This window comes from Wasmannia auropunctata, unplaced genomic scaffold (assembly GCF_000956235.1).
Source record: "Wasmannia auropunctata unplaced genomic scaffold, wasmannia.A_1.0 LD335985.1, whole genome shotgun sequence".
NCBI lineage: Eukaryota > Metazoa > Arthropoda > Insecta > Hymenoptera > Formicidae > Wasmannia > Wasmannia auropunctata.
In genome coordinates this window covers 1,641,522-1,661,427 of record NW_012026905.1, presented here as the reverse complement: position 1 = coordinate 1,661,427, position 19,906 = coordinate 1,641,522, and the positions used below count along the sequence as shown (strand labels likewise).

The following is a 19,906-nucleotide window of genomic DNA, read 5'->3' as shown; positions in this document are numbered from 1 at the left end:
CAACTTTTGTCTGAAAAATTTTTCTCTCCCGGGCTTGATTTTTGAGATATTCGACTGGATGGATTAAAATGGTCCACCCTGTATATATATATATATATATATATATATATGAATTTATATAGATCTTTGTCATGCACGCACGCACGCACACAAATATTGTAAATGATATTTTATAATATATTGATAAATGTCTTATTGTAGATAGGACATGTCGGTGAATTACCTCAGATTCTAATAGAAGATTTTGAGACAAATGAAGACTTTCTGAAAAAGGCTCATCACATTCTGTTGGAAGTCGAAGTTATAAACGGAGATTTATTGTGTCCAGAATCTGGCAGAAAATTTCCCATCAACGATGGCATTCCAAACATGCTTTTAAATGAAGACGAAGTTTAAATAGAATCCATTTAAGAAGATTATTGTATCTTTAGTTATCCTACATCATTGTTCCATTAATTAGCTAGTTTTACGCATCTGTATTATGCGTATTATCATTAATTTTATTTTTTATATTGACAAATAGTTAATAAGGATACAAAGCTATTTATATTTAATGTATTATATAAATAGCACGTTAAGTTGTCGTGTATGTGCTTGCGTACGTGCAGATGTATGTGTGAAAATTTGGATATTCCCTTTTCGAATAATTTGGAAATATAATTAATTGGAACATCTAAAGAATAATTTTTTTTTTTTTTTATAATATAAATAAAATGATAATTTGTTCTATTTTTTAAATATAAATTTTTAAAAATTTATTTTTTATCCCAGACATGTACATATTATTAAATGAAGCTAAACAGATGTTATTTTTTAAAAAAAGTACAAAATAAATTTACAAGCAAAAAAAATTTCATCTAGAATAATTTATCTAGAATTAAAAAATCACAAAAATATAAGAAGTTTTATTACAAACAAAAAATTATGCTCACATACTTTATGTTTGTGGCACTTCATGCATTCTAAAGTTCTAAAATAAAAAAGAAAACGTAAAAATGGCTTTTAATAATTGTATCAGATGAAGAAAATTTGTCTTGTTTCATCGGCCTAATATATGTAATTTATAACTTAATATTCTTATCTCATAAATAGATTACTTAAATTAGATTGTCGCATGTATAATACGATTACAGATACTTTATTGCACAGATATGTCTAAAGACAATGAGATATAATTTCTTTTATCATCTGCAATACTTAACATAGAACATTTTTTATTTACATCACATTTATATATATATATATATATATATAAGTTTATTTATATATGAATATATATTATTATATAATATGTTTATTTAGATATGAATATATATTGTTATATAATATGAATATATATATTTATATAGCTTGATATAAATATATAACCATAAATTATTATATATTATAAGTCAATTATTAAATTATAAAAATTACTTCTATAAAAATTGTTCATATTATTTTGTTTAATTTAATATTTGTTCAAATTATATTGTTATAATATTCCCTGATGTTATTGCGCTTATAAATATAAGTTTGTTATATACTTTGGTAACATTTAAAATATATAATATTTATTATTTAGACCTTGATACTTAATTTTTATGGGAAACTTAATTTATTGAAAAGGAAAATATCATTTTTTTATTTACAAGAAGGAGAAATCAATTTTTGAAATAAATTAATTTTTAGAAATTTAAAATTAGGATTAAAATAATTATAATTTAATCAAACAAAAATATTAAAATAATGAATAAGTAAAGACATTGAGCTTACCTTTGAGAGCCCACATTTCTTCATTCTTCAGAGCATCGATGTACGTTGTAATATCTTTGCCGCATTGCACTCCGACAGGGTACTTTCCTTCGATCCAATTTTTTACTAAATTACGCGCACTAAAAATATCCAGCATCTCTGACAGGCTGGTCCAATTTTTTTCGATCACATTGGTCGTCGTTGGTAAGCTTCGTACTCGAAGGATCGGCTCCTCTGCGGCATTGCTCGGAGCATCGGTAGATACTTCTTCGGTGTATACACAGGTTGCAAACAATAGGAGCAAAGTTATACACGGTAGGTGCATTTTGCTCCGCATGTTTATCTCATAAATGTTCACAAGAAAGATGTATTTAACGTTTACAGAAAATTTGGGCGAGATTCACTGAATCCATATAATCGGCGATTTAGAAGGCTCCTTGGAATCGATTGTCAGGGTCAGCCTAAATTCTGTCTTTTTCCTGCAGTCGATCTTCTTGATTTGCCGACAGACAAAAAACTCACAAAACGGGTCGTTGAGTAAACAAAATAGCAATCTTCTGTCAGGATGCTCGTGACATTGCTAAAAATATCATCAATTCTTTATGAACTTGCGTATTTATAGTTATAATCTGCCGTTTTTCTGCATTTAAACAACAGTATCCTCGTTAATCACGTTACTCGTCGGCCCGAACAAGACTCCGTTATATTTGCATCTTTATTTCCGACTTGTCCGTCAGAGAATCCTGATGGTGCGATATTTTTAAGCTCATGGTAACTTCGAGACGAAGTCTACTTCGACACGTTTTGATGTCGTCGCGTCCGCCCTCGGGAAGAAAGGGAAGAGAATTAACGCGGTGAAGATGATCGGCTACGCGCGTTTTGAAAATGGTCCTTCTATCCTGCTGGATGACCACGGATCAACTGTATCGTACGAGTCGGTAGTGGTCCGACCAATGGTTCTGAAATGTTCTCGCGGTATTATAATGATGGTGGGGCGTAAGTCTGCCTGTGGAGTGAAAATCGAAAACCTTTAGAGTGGTCGGTGCGCGCGAGACGGTGCGAGCTCATCGACACGTGCTCGCGTGCGTTCTAGTCACTTAACGATCAGAAAGAGAGACTTTTTCTCAGTCAATTTAGACTAATTTTACGATTTTTTTCTTAGAGTAATTGAACAGCGTTACTAAGGAGTTTTTGTGTATGAATCTTTATTAAAAAAAAAAAATCGACACAGTTCTGATTAATTGAAGATAAGATTTCCTATGAGATAATCTACCATTAAAATTCATAATCTCACGGTTCAGATGTTCTATATGTGAAATTCAATTTAAATCTTTCGTTAAAATGCTGAAGAAGTCGACCAAAATTTTCTGTAATCACTGACAAAGTAATATTTTATCTTTCATGCAATCTCATCTGAAGATGGAATACTTAAAACTACTCGACTATTTCACCTTAAAACTTTCGCTTTGAAAGAAATTGCGAATTTATAATTTTTTTATTTAAAAATTATACATTCATATGAATGAAATTCGTTAATTAAAATGGTGTGTCATTACTACACGTTTAACCATAAGAGCGTTGCACAACTGTATATAATTCCGGTCTAGCATGTAGCGTTCTTTCCTTTCTTTTTTTCGTATCCGGAAAGGCAAATGATCTTCTTTTTTTATTCGACAATTTGTTAAAATTAATATCACATTATCAATTTAGATTAAAAACCTTGGATATATAAAAGCTGTCTCTTTTCAATAAATCAGTAAGTATCTACACATAATAGTGAAGCAAAGCAAAAGTTTCGTCATATTTTAGATTTTATTATGCTCAGACGACATGATGGCAACATTCCAAGCATTAAAAAAAAAGCGATAAAAAATGATATTTATTCACTAGCGTCGACCGGAGTTATTTTTAATTAACAGAATTCACGACAACTGGTTCTTGTTTGGTTCAATTAGCAATAAAGTAGCTACGGATGTTATAAATAATCTACAGAAAACGAGACGCAGCGTGGGCCATGCTAATGTTTTGGATTAAGAATTGCAAAACTTTCAGCGTCGCTTCGCATGACTTCGTGTCGAATTAATGACAGACTCTAGAAGTTTCACCGTGAAATTTCATACTATTAAAGGACGTCTTCTCTTTCTCTCTTATTAATTCTTTGACAAACTATTATTGGCCATTCAGTCATGCTGAAACTTCTTTTTTCTCTTACGGGGGCTCTTTGACGACGACTTGCTTGTCGCTCGTAATGTCGTAAATACAAGAAAAAAAAAGCAAAGTTTACGTTACGTTAAAAAAAAAATCATTGTTCCTCTTTAGGCATTAAAACATCATTACTGCAGGGCGTTTAGATGTTTGATCATCCATTTGCCGAAATAAACAGTTTCAAAAAATAACTTTCCATGCTTAATATCTCTGATAATTTTAAAATGCTTTCTACTTCATATTTCAATTTACAAATATGTTACATCAAGGCAGAAAACTTTTAACATTAAATAAAGAAGAAAAAAAAACAGAACAGAATATTAAAAGATAAAAAACCACGTAATATCTGCATGTATAATGGAGTATACTTTGCTTGTGCAAGCGATACGATTTGGAACTACACACACACTTTTAAAAAATCATTTTTACAACTTTGTTGTGCTTCATTCAGAATTTTTGAAAAATACATCACGTTACAAAATTTTAATATTTCTAACGTTTCCTAACATTATCCCTATAATTTTATTAAAATACTAAGTACAATTTTTTTTGTAAACAAATTATTTATATTTGATATTATGAAACAATACTTTTAATAACAATAACAAAAATATGCTTATAATAAAACATGTATATATTTTTAATATTATTATAGGATGTCTTTAAACTCAAACTGGTATCAATTGCAAATTGTTCTGAATCCTAAATCTCATTCTGGAAGATTACATCTTAGGAATTTTTGAGCATCTTTTGTAAAGAATTAAACAGAATAAAAAACATTAAGCAAAATAAACAATTTACTTCAATTCATATTTTTTTCAATGCCTCCGAAATCATTCAAAATCAGACTATGTATTAGGCATTTTCGACTCGTTTTCATCTACTAAAGCCATTTGCACCAGTTTTGGCATTGAGTTCAGAGACACTCTGTATATATATATGAACAAGCACAGTATAATTTTTGTGATTTTCATTAACAAAGTAGTTTTCGACTATATAGAGAAGTTTCAATCTATGATGCGTTATACATATAGGTTTAATTAACACTTTCTAACAGAACGGTTTTAAGGACAAGAGTTAAAGTTTAAAGATAATCAAAGTAATCTATGCTTCTACAGAAAACCCATCAATTATCTTAGGTTTTCTCAATGGCCTGTCAAATGCTTCTTTGATATCACATGTTCATTTTGTATATTTCTTTAAAAAATATATATCAATATGTATAAAAAAATGCGTATATATTGTGTTTATGTTTTGTCTCAGTTGCATAATATTTGTATTCTGTTGTATATATATATATATATATATATATATCTGTTATCAATACGTGATAAAGAAAGGATAACTTTCCTAGATAAATAAGTCAGTCAAATGTAAAATAACAATCACATATCTTGAATCACCTTTGTTTCAACATTTTGTGTGGACGTTTTGCAACATTCCCTACATTTTATATTACTTTCCGATTATGCTTGAATGATATTATACTATTAAATATTGAATATATACTTAAGTATATAATTAAAAATATATCTTAAATGTATATTCAATGTTTTATGATTTAATAAATCATCAAATTTATAATTCATAAGACTTACTCATTTATAATGAATCATAAAACTTAATACATTCCTCCCGTAACTTCAATAGATGCTCCGTTTACATAAGAACTCTTATCAGAAGCTAAAAATGCAATGACCTCTGCCACTTCTTGTGGCTTTCCAAGTCTTTGCAACGGTATATTTTTTATAAAATATTCTTTAACTTTATCAGGTACAGTTGCAGTTATAGGAGTGTCTATAAAACCAGGCTGTACTGCATTCACCCGAATTCCAAACCTGTAAAAAATATATTTATCTTCGTTAGGAAATATTTTAAATAAAGAGAAAATCCGGTATACATACATATGAATATAATACATACTGGCCAAACTCCATGGAAGCGCTCTTTGTCATAGCTACAACTCCAGCTTTTGATGCACTGTAGTTGCTCTGCCCAATATTTCCACGTTTACCGACAATCGAACTAATATTGATAATCGAGGCATCTTTGGTTGCATTCGCTTCTATCATTGCTTTGACAGCAGTTTGCATAATTAGAAAAGTACCTCTTAAGTTGACATTCATTACATCGTCAAAATTACTGTCACTGAGTTTCACTAAAAAGTTATCTCGTGTAATGCCTGCTGAATTAACAATGATGGTAGGTGGTTTTGAGAATTGCTTTAAGATATCTTTAAATGCTGTCTCAATACTGTTCCGATCAGTGACTTGAACTTCCAATGAAACATGTCCAGCACCTGCAACAACAAATATTAAATCAATAATGCAATAAATAACTATATTAAAATATAGAATTAAAAAAAAAACAGAATTGAGAATTAAAAAATTTTAATGATGCAAATGCAAAAAATTTTGTTAGCTTCAATCTCACACACAAATAAAGTTTATTAATTAATTAATAGAATTATATAGACCTTCCAAAGTGGCTACAGTTTCCTCAGCAGTTTTGACATTTTGATCGGTTGCGATAACGTTAGCACCTTCTCGGGCAAAAACTCGACATACCTCTCTTCCAATGCCGCTTCCAGCACCTATTAACATGATTAAGAAAGTTAAGATTGTGCTATGGATTTCAAAATATATTTTACATATATTATTTACAACATAAAATTTTTTCACATAAACGAATTTTAAATTATACCATAAGATAAGAAAAGAATAATAAAATTGTAAAATGGTTAACATCAAATTTTAGTATTAACTATTATTATAACAAAAGATATTTACGATATTAATATTAAAAATTAGAAAGTTGCAAGAAATGATAACAGTTTCAAATATTATAATATATAAATAATATATAAGTAATATATATATAAGCAATATTTTCATAATTCTTCTAATTAACATAAATTAAATCTTTGTTACATTTTCATACTAATTGAAATTTATCTCAGTAATAAAAAATAATATTCAATATATACGTTTCTTTCAGCAATATCATGTTATATCAAGTATAATGTATATAAGTTCCGGATCATGTAAGATACCTTCGTGCAGAAAATTAAAAGCTTATGTGAAATCACACATATTTATTAATTATATACATGCTTAATGATGCAGTAATTACTAAAGTAGATAGCTTTACTTAACTGTAGGAAAAAAATGCTCAGGATTTTTTTACTCAATTTTTTACAAATAATGCTATATAATTAGTGAACACCATTTAAGATACACATATACCTTATATATTACATTTTACATCTCACGCGTTATTTTTTTAATTAATTTGTACGGACGTACGGCAGATTTAGCGCATGCTCTGTACCTCTTATATATTTCGTCGGTGCAACCAATTTCCTAACCTCTTTTTATGTTTTCTTTCAGCGCTGAATTACTGATATTAGAGTAAAAAATTAGCGGCGATTTTTGTTTCTTTTTAAATTTTATTTTTACATAAAAAGATATCAAACGAGTATAATGTCTAAATATGATATAAGGCGACAGATTTAAACTTAACATTTATATTTTCAGAGATAATTCACATTATCAATGTGTAAACATTCATGATAGAAAACAGCGAAAAAGCAATTCATATGTGTACATATATGTATATACACACATATATATATATATATATATATATGTGTGTATACTTAAAATTTTGCTGAGTAACAGTTATTAAGTGTTAATAACTAAATCTTAATGATATAATAATCTATGTATGATATGATATGTAAATGAAAAGTAAATTAAAATAATTATTTATAGGAAAAATCATTATGATCTAAAATAATTTGATAATCTAATCAAGTGAGTTTAGTATCAAAAAGAATTTTTATCGATCTTCTAATTAAAATTAACATCTAATTACATCCTAATAAAATATTTAAAAAAAAATTGTAATAAAAACTATCAGCCTATTACGAGTATTAAAATTAACTTCACGAACCGGTGACAAATGCCAGTTTTCCAGCTATGAGCTTCGACATATTGTAGCAGGTGTAATTAAAAGGACTCGCGTAATCAAAGCGCTAATCAACACGCACTGTGCGAGTACGTAAGCTGGTTTTAACTCTTCTACCGTTCAGTCGTACGCGACCGCAGCGTTGCAAACGTTGCCCGTTGCGATCCAAATCAATGTCAAGCTACCTCGATTGGATCACAATTGATTACTGGATCGCAACGTCGTGATCGAAGCTAGTTTGTCCAGTTTTGATGTGGATTCAGCCTTACGTAGAGTCGCACACTCGCACTGAGTCACTGACTCGCACAGTATACGCGCGGATGCGCATACCGATTGATACCGATTATCCCGTGTATCACCGAAGAGATTGTTGCAATTTATTTTTTGATCTCCCAGCAATAATGAATGTGTGGAACAATGTCTGTAAAACAGAGGAAGGGTTTCGGTAAGAATTTGATATCTTACGTTATGCGCTTTGTTTACAGAAACTGAACGAACGAAATAAGGTTAGGTTAGGTAATTTGATGAATATTTAGTTTAACTCTCTTGCTGTAGATTTTGATAAAAATGTGCTCAATCATTGGCGTTTTGTGTGTAGAACAAGATTGGAAATGGGTGGAAAAGGAGAGAAGACTCGAAATCGTAAAAAGAATAATAAATGCATTAAAAGTGATATTTTTTTTTTTTTTAGGTTAGGGCGTCACCATAAATCTGCTTTCTATTCCTGTACTGGACTATGTTAGAACCTTCTTTCGCACTTTCGTTAGATGTAAAACATATACATAGTTAATTTTAAGTGCAAAGAGTATACAGTACAAGTTTAGGTATTAAAAAAGAACGGACCGCACATCGACAAATAGGTTCAGTGTGGATAGACTCAGCATATCAGGCAAAGCTTTCACCGCCTCAGAGGGTCTATTTTCGAAAAGTTACACGTACGAAAATGTATAAATATGCTATAGTGTACGTTACGTATGCTATAGATTTCTGTAGTAGGTATTTTCGTACGCGAAATTTTTTAAGAATAAGGCCTGAAATCTTGACACAATTTGCTCAGTCCATCGGTATTATACTTCTGACTGTGGGTTCCACAGTCTGTGCGCGGATGTATATATATATGTTGTAATACTACGTCTCATTGGATTTTCTGCAGAAACGTCCTATGAATTAATGCACTTTTTCGTTTTTCAAATCCTGTTTTATGCATAAAATGCTATCCATTGAACATATTTTCATTAAAATTTAAGATGAGAGTTAGATTGGATATTTACTGAAAATTCTGCTAAAATTTCATAACATAAGTTTCCTTTGCGATGATACTGATTGTAACGTATGCGACATACAAAATCCTTCTGTTACACAATAATTCTACAATAGAATCCAGAAAGAAATGTTTATTTTTAAAATCGATTGGCTGAATAAGCCTTCGAATATAAGGAGGTTTAGAGCCATCAGCTCTCTCTCTTCACTGAGGCAGATTAAGAAGTTATTATCAACTAGGAAACGGTTCAAAAAGTCTGCTTTTAAAATTGAATTGTTCAGCAAAGTAAAATTTCCACTGGAGCAGTTTGCATGGATTAAGCTCCACAAGCAGAATTTTATAAATATGAATTTGTGCTGCGCAAGTGAGAGAGGTGAAGACTTGCATTTTCATATCCATATCTTAGGGAGAAGAAAAATATCTGCGTTTGCAACTACTAAAAAGTTGGGGTTAATAACTCAGTGATGATGAGAAGGATTATCATTGTCATCTGCCGCTATCTGCAACAATGGATCTAGTTTTCTGGCTTGTTGACTGATTTGTGGACAAGAAATAGTGCATTTACAAAATTTCTTGAAATTTTTTCTGGTAAGAATAAATCTTATTCAACTAAATACATTTCTGTGAAAGGAAATGTATAATATTCTTACAGATTTCTATGGAAATCTGATACATGGAAATGGTATATAAAAATCTGTGAATATTCTTGAAATAAGTTCTTGATTTATTGCATTTGTTTCAAATTTCAGAGTTGCTATTCTGCATTTAAGCTTATCGTAAAGAATTGATTTTTGTGATAGGTTGCAGCAGAAATTTGAAGATCATAATTACATTAATTCATAATTACATTTGACTCTCTAATTTGACAAGTATCGCTAAAGAAAATTATTTCTACTATGGCAAGAGTAGTTTGAATTTCATAGAGCAGAGATATTTAACTGATGACCCGTGGATTGATCTCGACCCGCGACGTTTAAGCTTGAGCCGTAAAAAAAAAATGAAAACTGAAATTATTAGCGCATAACACTAAATTGTTTTTTTTTTACTTTATGAATTTTCTTATTGGAGCATTTTTTTCGAATAACAAACTTTACGAGAGAAAATTTTTTTCTGTAAAAAGAGCATCAATGTAATAAGGAAGGCAAAAAATATATGTGTATAAGTCTTACATTTAGCTGCTGCAACTCTCTCTCACAGTATAATCTTAAATTTCACACTTGACTCATTAAAACTTTAATTATGCATTCCTGTTATAGAGTAGAGGCCATGGTACACAGATAAATGTAAGTAGTAAGCAAATCGACCAACACACACAGTCAAGAGCGTGAGGCAATAATATATGAGTAGTGGAAAATCAAACATGTGAATTTGCTTACTGCTCACGTTTTTCTGTGTACCATGGCTTTAAGCGTTAAAGCTAAATTGAATGCAAAATACTGTAGGAGATTGTATCGCCAGAAAATAATTTTGCATAATAATTCTATTGATCAAATGCATTTCAAATTGAATTTTATACTGGCTAAATGTTGTCCTTTTTTTTCAAAATTAGTGAATCATTCGTTGAATTGGATCCGATGTGACATAAATTTGCTCTCTAATTGAAAAATCAAAAGTTCAAGCTGTTTATAAAATAGAAAAACCAAAAGATAAGATTTTATATATCAAAATTATAATAATCTGTTTTGTTTCAGGATAAGACTGGTCAAACGCTTGTTTTTGACATCCTCGATGACAGCATCAGTGCATCAGTGAAAATTCAGCAAAAATTCTGTGATTGTCAACCGCGTGCAAAGAAAATTTAAAACACTTTCAAAATTCCTGTCCTTCGATGGCTTGAATTCACTCTCTGAAAAATGTTCAACATTATGGGGACATTAGTTAATTTAGCTACTCTCGAATATGTTTGCAAAGGAGACAGTCAAAATTTCTTTCTGATCACTTGTAACGTTACTCGAATTGCTTTTGTTAATTTTTAATAACGGAAAGTTACTGGGTCAGCGTATCAAGAATGAATGTAAAAGTAAAATAATTATAAACAAAATACAGTTGTAGAGTAAAAGAGTTAGTAAAAATTAGGAGATTGATAACAAGAGCTTTTGTGGGACTACCACACGCATACATATGTATATGTATATGTACAAATGTGTATGTATACATATATTTTAATATTGTATACTATGTATCAACAAGTATTAATCTCTTGGCTACGCTGTCCCTATAGTTCTCGAGTGTTCTCCAATTGTCAGCCCTGGTAAACGCGACGGGACAAGAGGGTGTCCAGCCAATGGGAGATGAAGTTCTCGTCGTCACGGCAACAGTGCTATAAGCTTCTGACGTCAAAGCGTATCGTAGTGACGTCAGAGAAAGCGCTACGTGAACGGGCAAGTGTGTTTACAGAAAAATTGAACTTGAACCTGCTCGTAAACTTGAGTCTGTAGTGCACTTATCGTTCGGATTGTCGTTGATCTCGAATGAGTGATCGGATGGTCGGGCAGTGGCCAACGATACTGACTTCCTATAAGGTGCAACTGATACCCAAAAGCCATGAAACGCTATGATGATGACGACGTAACGAGAGATCTAAATTTAAATGCTTCATCGAGCGAGTGCGTCGAGATGCACGGCGGAGTGTTATACCCGCGAGGGAACAATACAAGTCGGGGATATGCCGGGGACTGGATTGCAGATCGCTCCGGCGCCGTGAATCTTTAACACGTTTTCCCTCGCTGGACTCGTCTTGAAAATTTCCTAGACGTCGAAGCGAACGAAGCCATGTGTCATCCGATCGATCGGCATGGTTGACACTCGTGGATTCTCGTACCGGCGATTTTCGAGTGATCACCGCGTTCTCCTCGCTCACGTTAATCCCAATATTTTGGACAACGGTGATGGAAAGGGGTGAGAGGGGGTGGACGGAAAGGACGATGGGGAGAGGGAGAAGCGGCATGGGCACGTGAAGAGGTCAAGGTAGGACAGGCAGGAGGGGGGAATCGTTGCGAAGGTCGCCAGCAGCACCGGCGCACCACTGAACTTGTAAAAGCTGCGCTATCTCGCGTGCTCCTGTCAGTTTGATTTTGGAGCTCTTAGACGCCGGACCGACGCGACTTTCGTCGCGCGCACGCGATCCACTCGGGACGCATGACTGTCAAGGGTGAAAGATTACGTCGCTGTTTTAAGCGAATAACAAGAGGTAAGGAAATAATATGATAAAGAAAAAAAACGAGATGTATATGTGTGAAAATTTTATTTTATTTATATATTATATAATAAATGTAAGGAGAGATATCGTGTAATCTAGTTGATGGTTGCGACAGAAAATAGGGTCAGGACTTGTAGATAACAAGTATTGTGCGGGGTACGGTTTATTTGACGCTACAAATGCCTCGAAGCATTTGATTGACGTCGTCAGAAGAAAGAATTTCTACTAAATGATCAATCGAAAAATGCTCCGAAGCATTTGCAGTATCAAACGAACCGTAGCCGGTGGTCACTAAGAGAATGTAATTATATGCATATTGTTACGTGATTGCAGGAATTCGACACAGCAGCAGGTGCAAACTGCGACGATAAATACAGCGAAGAGTGACAACGTATGCATGGCACGACAACAGCTGCATAGCGAAGAGCAAACTAGTACGAGCAAACAAAATAAGAACAAAAACAAGAGGGAATTAGGAAATTAGAGGGACAGTGAACAAAATAGAACGACTTAGAGCTGTTCACAGAGTACGTAAGCGCTTTCAACATCATGACGATGAAACAAGATACTTCTTTCCAAAGGAAGAAAATCCATTCGCAGTGCAAGGCGTTAACTTTCCTAGCGCGCTTCAATGGCAAAAGAAGAAAATTGTCTGGCTACAACAGCAAACCCGGTTGGCCCAAAGGAAGTGGATGATAGATGATGAATCTGACGACGATGATCTGGAAATGGATGATCTAGAGTTGATGTTACCATCAACGTCACAGTCCAAGATGTTGTACGAAGAGTTCCAGGATGCTGACAGTCAACTGATTGGAGAGCCAATTCCATCAACATCAGGCAATTATTTAGCTTCCATTCATCTAGCCTTCGCTGAAGAGGCAGAAGAGGAGGAGGAGGAGGAGGAGGAGGAAGAACCGGAAGAACCGGAAGATGAAGACGAAGAGGACGAAGAACTTACCTTGGAGGAACAAATAGAAAATATGAAGAGACTTATAGAATGCTTTAAGAGAAATGTGGATGGCTGGTTAGCCCTTCTGAAGGAAGAAAAAAAACTTACGAAGGAAGCCAAGGAAGCTTACTTACAGGAATATCAGGAAGGAGCGAATTCATTACATCGATTTCAATGCAAGAAAATTAAACTCGAACTTAAGCGGGATAAAATACAGGAAATGGAGGAATCAAAAAAGAAGGTGGAAGAACCTGAGAAAGAACCGTCTATTATATATGTATGTCTTCCAGAAAATCAACATACTATTATAAGGGCACAGCGAGGAGTTACTTTAAGGGACGCATTGACCATACCTATGCAACGTCGAAACTTGATTCTGGAAAACTGTGCAGCTTTCATTAAGCGCGAGGACGGTTCGATGTTTATGAACACATGTGTTATTTCTTGGGATACAGATACATCGAGTTTGGAAGACAAAGAGGTGTTCGTGAAAACTTTGGAAACAGTTCCTATTCCAGTGTTCCTGCCACATGAGTTCGTGTATAATACATTTTTGTTAGGTCAGTGCTCTGCCTGTAGAAACGCTATCCTCTACGGAATTATTTGTAGGGCATGCAATCGAAAGTATCATACAAGATGTATGAATTTTGCATCTCTGCTTTGCGAACACGTAAAAAGACGAAGACCTTATTACGAGAGAATATTGACTTGCAACGCGGAGACAGGATTGGTCCAGATTCCTCCGAGGCCGGCTCCCACACCTTCGACGTATCCAGCATATTTAAAGAAACAACGCATAAAGGAGGCAATTGCTCGACTAATGGAACCGCCTACACGTGAGAAGAGTGTTCAAGTAAAAAAAAAATATCTACGACGTGAAAGACTTCAAGTATATAAAACCAAGTTCGAGCGTCGCGAAATGGACCGTGTGCATCCGTTAAAAGATGATGCAGAATCTTCCGACAGTCTTTTCAGCGAGGATTCAGCTTACGATAGATTACTTATAGACAAAGACATTATGTATGAAAAGGACATTACAACCGAGAAGGGCGCGTTCGGAACTGTGTATAAAGCTCAGTGTCATGGACCTGTGGCAGTGAAAAGATTTAACACGGAAAATCCCAATGAACTGCAGATCCATATGTTCAAAAACGAGGTGAACGTGATACGGAAACTTTGTCATCCGCATGTGTTGAAATACAGGGGCTGGGTTTCGAAACCTTACTTAGGGCTCGTGACACTCTGGTGCGACGGACAAACTCTGTACGATCGGGTGCATAACGAAGACGTCGATTTACATTTAATTACAATTATGATTATTCTTAAACAAACGTCCGAAGGAATGAGTTACCTGCATTCCCGAAATATTCACCATCGGGACTTGAAGAGTAAAAACATATTCCTTCATGAAGGAATTCAAGTGCAGATCGGCGATTTCGGACTTGCGGTAGTGAAGAAGAAGGAAGAGGAGAAGGACGACGATTATGATTACCGAAGATTCTGCGTGTACGAAGGCTTCGATCCAAAAATAAGGACTTTAAAAGTAGCAACTGAGGATCTGAAGCCTAAAAAGTTTACAATGAGCAAAGAGCAGATAGAGGAAGAGGTGGAGAACAAGTTCGTTGGTACCGTCGGTTGGATAGCACCTGAAGTAATGCGAATGAAAGAACTTTATCCGTATAGCTTTCAATCTGACGTCTATTCGTTTGGTATAGTGATATACGAATTATTGGCCCGTGACTTACCGTTTGGTCGTAACGCCGATAAATTATTTATTGTATATAATGTAGGACGTAGCGGTGCAACGCCTGACGAGACAAAAATACGGGCTGACGTACCTAAAAGGCTCAAAAAACTTTACAATCAGTGCATCGAGTTTGAGAGAGAGAAGCGACCGTTGTTCTCCTATATTACGGAAGAAGTGTACAGTATTTTCAAGGTTACACCGAAAACAACGAGAACGACTTCCTTTCCGTTGCAGATTAGAGAACTACCGGATACTTATATTGAAAAGGATCCCCGTTGTCAGGACTTTATCGACTCTGACCATGACGCTGACTTTGACGCTAAATTTAGAAGGGAAAACCCAGTCCTTAAAATTCCAACTCCAACTGAAGAAGAAAAGGTTCGTAGGCTTAAGATGGCTGTGAGACGGAACCAGGTTCTAGCTAGTAACGTTCGTTTTCTTCAAATCTTCCAAAGAGAGGCCGAGGAATCAATTAGGGGACGTAGACGTAAAGGTCTACTGAATTTTGGATTTTTTAAAAGCAAGAAATAGTCAACTAGCTAGAATTGGAATAAGAATAGATCACATTCGTTAATCGGGTTTACTGTAGAGAGCAAAAATATATCGGATTTATATGTAATGAGTGGAACTGCACCAAGCTTTTCCCTCATCTCGTACGTCTCGTTTCAACAATTGGTTAGTTGGCCGAAAGAGAAAAGTTTATCACAGGTGCGGTTCAAACTCACTATATCTGAAAAGAATACAAGAATTTTGCTCCAATTGTGCAAGCCTTGCTGCGCCTCAGTGATTGGCAGATTGAGGAAAGAGAGAAGTCCAATGCAAATACAGCTCAATCTCATCTTAGAATTAATAAGAGCGGGTAAGCCTTTCGAAGATTCCTTTCTAAAGCAAGTAAAGTACATGTGATCGGAATGCGCAGTCTGTTTTTATTACGGGTCTAGCAACATATAAGTTCGTTTTGTTACTTTATTTTTTTTTTTAAGAAAAAATTAGAAAAAAGTAATCTTTGTAAAGAAGAAATATATATTATGTATGTGTATATATTGACGCGTCTATTGACTTTATATAAGCTCTGCGAACTGAGCAATCTGGACTGAATCGCATCTAAACCAATTATCATTATAAAATCCATAATCAACATAATGAAGAATAAATACGTATGAATTAAGTATTATAGCTCTTGTATGCAGGATGCGAAAATGCTTGTCGCGCGACAGGATTGAAATGATTTTTATATTTACTTTAATTTTATCTCCCTTATATGCTCACATTTCATTCTTCCTTCGTTTGTTAAGGTGCTGTAGTATATATTTACTGTCAAGTAGAATAATTTGATCTGGAAATTTGGAAACAACGATTAATTTCTTCAGCCGCTACTCTGTTCTACTTTCTGACTATAAACGGCCTAAAATAACTGTATTTGATGTATAAGAGTAGCAAGAGTATTAAAATATACGTATTAAAATTTAACAAGATGACTAATTATACGAGTTTCAAAAAAATTTTTATGAAATTTTTATCATGAATAAAATAAATAAAGGAATCTTGCGTCTTCTAAATTTAATTAACTTAAATGTCTCGCCATCGTTTTAAGCCTATGTTTTAAAGTTCATCATTCAAACATGACAACGAGAAAAAATATGTGTGTATGATCTTTTATAATGTGTGTCAATCTATGTTTCATTGTTAAATAATATTTCAAACAAAGCGCGAGCGTGGCGTAACAGACAGCGCACTGGTTTTTGTTATATCAGAAGTCCCGGGTTCTCGATTCTTGGTAGAACCAACAAATTTTCGTACGCTCGCGTCTTCTCTCCGGCAAACCACCGAGAGTATCTCTTTGCCTCGAAAATCTCTCTCAAAAGACAATTGCCGTTCGGAATCGGCTTTAAACTGTAGGTCCCATATGCCTCTGTACAATCAGCGTGCGCACCACAGGCATATGAAAAGAGAGTGGCCAAGGCTCGATTTGGGCTGCAGTGCCATCGAATTCGAATTCGAATATTTTAAATAAAATGTGCGTCCTTTCTTGTATTACAACAGCATTCGAATCTTTATGATGTAAAAACTTATCCAGTGCTGTTGTAACATGTTAATACGAATTTGGAATCGGTTTAGAAAAAAAATATAAAGAATATAATGTAACTATTAGTTACATATAATGTAACTACTATTACATTGAGGAAAATGTTGAAATATCTTGTTGATATAATGAGAACATTTTTCTGCGTGGCAACGGAAAATTGTTCTTACATCATATTTTAAATCTCGCCCATTCCATTAGAAAAGAATAAAAATATAGAAAAAGGATAAAATGTGCGTGTGTATGTGTGTGTATGTGCGTATGTAAGAGAAAGATAAAAAGTGAGAAATATATTTATTTATATACGTGTACACAAAGAAGAACAAAATATATTTAAGAAAAAGCGAAGTAAGACAAATCACAATAAAATAAAAAATGATTCAGTTGCTAGATCTCGTTAGTAGCTTTTATAAAGTTACCTTCTCGTATTTATGTATATGTATGTATTTATATGTATGTATATATGTATGTATGTATGTATGTATGTATATATATATATATATATATATATATATAAATATAAAATATATACATATATATGTAAGAAAAAAAATTAAATTTATTCTGTATTATTTGCAATTATTTCTCTCTATAGCAATTCTATCCACGATTTTTCTTATGCCTTGTCTAATTTAATTGTTTATACAGTAATTTAATGATTAAAAATACACGTGCCAAGTACTCAAGTTAACACATCGTCGATTTACATAAGGTCATTACCCTTTGGGGACCGGCAACGGAGTCGCCGGTTTGAAGTCATTGACAATACCTTTGAAACTTGAAACTCTTGACAATATTAAAAATGTATTTGACAAAAATCAGATAGTTTCCAGAGATATATAATTTGATGTCAATAGTTTTTTGTGGATAAACGCATAAAAGAATTATAAAAGTTAACATCAGTCTATCAAATAAAATTATATATTTGTAAATATATCAATTAATGTAACTTTCTATTTACTTTAGAAAAGAATATTATATAATAAATGAAATCTTGAATTAATAAGGTAGGAATTTTGGGCAATTATTTTCTTTATTATTATATTTCGATTATTCATATTTCGAATTTGATACGCTACCAAATTATAACAGGGAGTGTATCTAAAAATCTTGTCTATCTTCGAAAATTATCATCTCATTTAACTATGTCTCTCCGCAAATCGCTAGAGTGCGGCTGAAATGTAAGTACATTGTGAAGATTAGAATAAAGGAAATTCGTGGTGTATATATATATTCATTTGCGCAATTAAAGATCTATTCTTCAGCTATTTATTTGTATTATTATTTTTATTTATTGTTGCTAAAATTATCCTTTTATCTTTTTTTCTTGGTAGAACTTTTAAAAATAAAATTCTGTATCGAATTCTCTTTGCTAGTGATACGATTTTATTAATTCCGCAATTTTCTAGCCGGTTCTGATCAGTTCTGATGATAAGATCTGCTCGTGGACGTGCTCGCCGGAACACTTGTTGCGCTTATTAGCTAGTTTCAATAGTGGACGCTGTTGCTTCAAAGCTGAGACAACATTAGAGATTGTGAAATAAATCTCATAGGTCGTGCACATATATGAGGCACAGCATTGATTACCTGTTAAATTTGATAGATTCATGCTATGATGCTGCGTAGAATGTTTCTCGATATTACATAAATTATTTATATTTTTCTTATTATTTATCTTACTTCTGCGTTATCTTATATTAAACATATGTATATATATTACACAATATTTTAAATTTATATGGTATATATAATTAAAATATTAATTTTTATACATTATGCATTATATAAATTATTTAAAATACTTATTGAATTAAAACGTACATTTATTAATTGTTTGGAACAATTCATATAATTTGATATTTAGTTTGGAATATTTATAAGATTTTCTATATTTATAAATTTTTCTTATCCCTGCCGCAATAAACATTCCTATGATAAGTCAGACTGTACACGCAACAGAATAACAAATTTATGATTGTTTTCATTGATAAATTATAATATATATATTTTATAGAAAAAAAATCTATTATTTTTTATGAGGGATATAATAATATTTTTTATAACAATAAAATATATATGCTGAAATTTAAAAGCGGCTACCGGCGTTTGCTTTAGTTTAGTACATAGTGAGCATCTCGAAATAGCCTCTTCTAGCCTGGAAGTCAGGACCGATCGTTAGAGCTCCACAGCCCGGAGCGACTTGTTACCCGGGGATTGATACTCATTGTAACGATCTCGTTACCTTTGCCTTCCCTGGATATTATAGAGGTGTAGAAGGATGGAGGCGAAGAAATAAAAAAAAACGTAATTCCGAATTCCGAATGTTTGAAATTTCTTTTTTTTTCATCAATCAATTCTGTTCGTTTGTGATTCTAAAGTATATATATGATATTAATTTTGTTACATGCATTTTTTATAAATCTACAGATAATGACAAATTAACATCACAGTAAAATTAAGAAGTATATTAAATATCTCTAAACGAAAAAATTCCATTATCTATATCTTTAATTGTATCTGTTTTTATTTCTATGTTTATGTTACTGCAATTTATAATTAATATTTTATATTTATATTTATGTACAATTTAATTATTTGGGGTTTATTGTCTGGCTGAAAACGTTCTCGTAAGTAACAACGCCATTTGATTTACAATTTATCCCACAAATTATTTTCGTAAAGCAGTGACATCATAATTTCTTAATACTTCGCCCTTATTCTTTCTTTAAGATCTTGAAATAAATTATTAGCATAAC

The 19,906-nt window shown here is 32.8% G+C and overlaps 3 protein-coding genes across 7 annotated transcripts in view; 1 reads left to right on the top strand and 2 right to left on the bottom strand.

Annotated features, from left to right (window-relative positions):
- The window catches only part of LOC105454494 (nose resistant to fluoxetine protein 6), a 20,912-nt gene extending 18,242 nt beyond the window's left edge, over window positions 1-2,670 (bottom strand). For both annotated transcript variants that reach the window (XM_011697132.1, XM_011697133.1), the window contains exon 1: window positions 1,756-2,670. In XM_011697132.1, coding sequence (XP_011695434.1) covers window positions 1,756-2,071 — 316 coding nt within the window. In that variant the 5' untranslated portion in view covers window positions 2,072-2,670. The remainder of the gene's footprint in view (window positions 1-1,755) is intronic.
- On the bottom strand, window positions 2,626-8,007 carry LOC105454496 (estradiol 17-beta-dehydrogenase 8). Of its 3 annotated transcripts, none has more exons than XM_011697136.1 (5): window positions 7,894-8,007; window positions 6,416-6,532; window positions 5,863-6,238; window positions 5,538-5,777; window positions 2,626-2,693 (listed from the first exon to the last, which is right to left on the bottom strand). In XM_011697136.1, the coding sequence occupies exons 1-4, from the start codon at window positions 7,931-7,933 to the stop codon at window positions 5,561-5,563; spliced, it is 750 nt and encodes a 249-aa protein (XP_011695438.1). In that variant the 5' UTR covers window positions 7,934-8,007; the 3' UTR covers window positions 2,626-2,693; window positions 5,538-5,560. The 3 variants fall into 3 exon arrangements, with proteins under 3 accessions (XP_011695438.1, XP_011695437.1, XP_011695436.1); XM_011697135.1 differs by having other exon boundaries at window positions 2,658-2,740; XM_011697134.1 differs by lacking the exon at window positions 2,626-2,693 and having other exon boundaries at window positions 5,517-5,777.
- Window positions 8,008-8,181: 174 nt separating this feature from the next.
- Window positions 8,182-17,396, top strand: LOC105454497 (serine/threonine-protein kinase B-raf). 2 transcript variants are annotated; one of them, XM_011697139.1, is made up of 5 exons: window positions 8,182-8,353; window positions 9,576-9,757; window positions 10,861-10,939; window positions 11,391-12,359; window positions 12,702-17,396. In XM_011697139.1, exon 5 carries the CDS (start codon window positions 13,061-13,063, stop codon window positions 15,596-15,598), a length of 2,538 nt encoding a protein of 845 aa, XP_011695441.1. In that variant the 5' UTR covers window positions 8,182-8,353; window positions 9,576-9,757; window positions 10,861-10,939; window positions 11,391-12,359; window positions 12,702-13,060; the 3' UTR covers window positions 15,599-17,396. The 2 variants fall into 2 exon arrangements, with proteins under 2 accessions (XP_011695441.1, XP_011695439.1); XM_011697137.1 differs by having other exon boundaries at window positions 10,861-12,359.
- The last annotated feature ends 2,510 nt before the right edge of the window (window positions 17,397-19,906 follow it).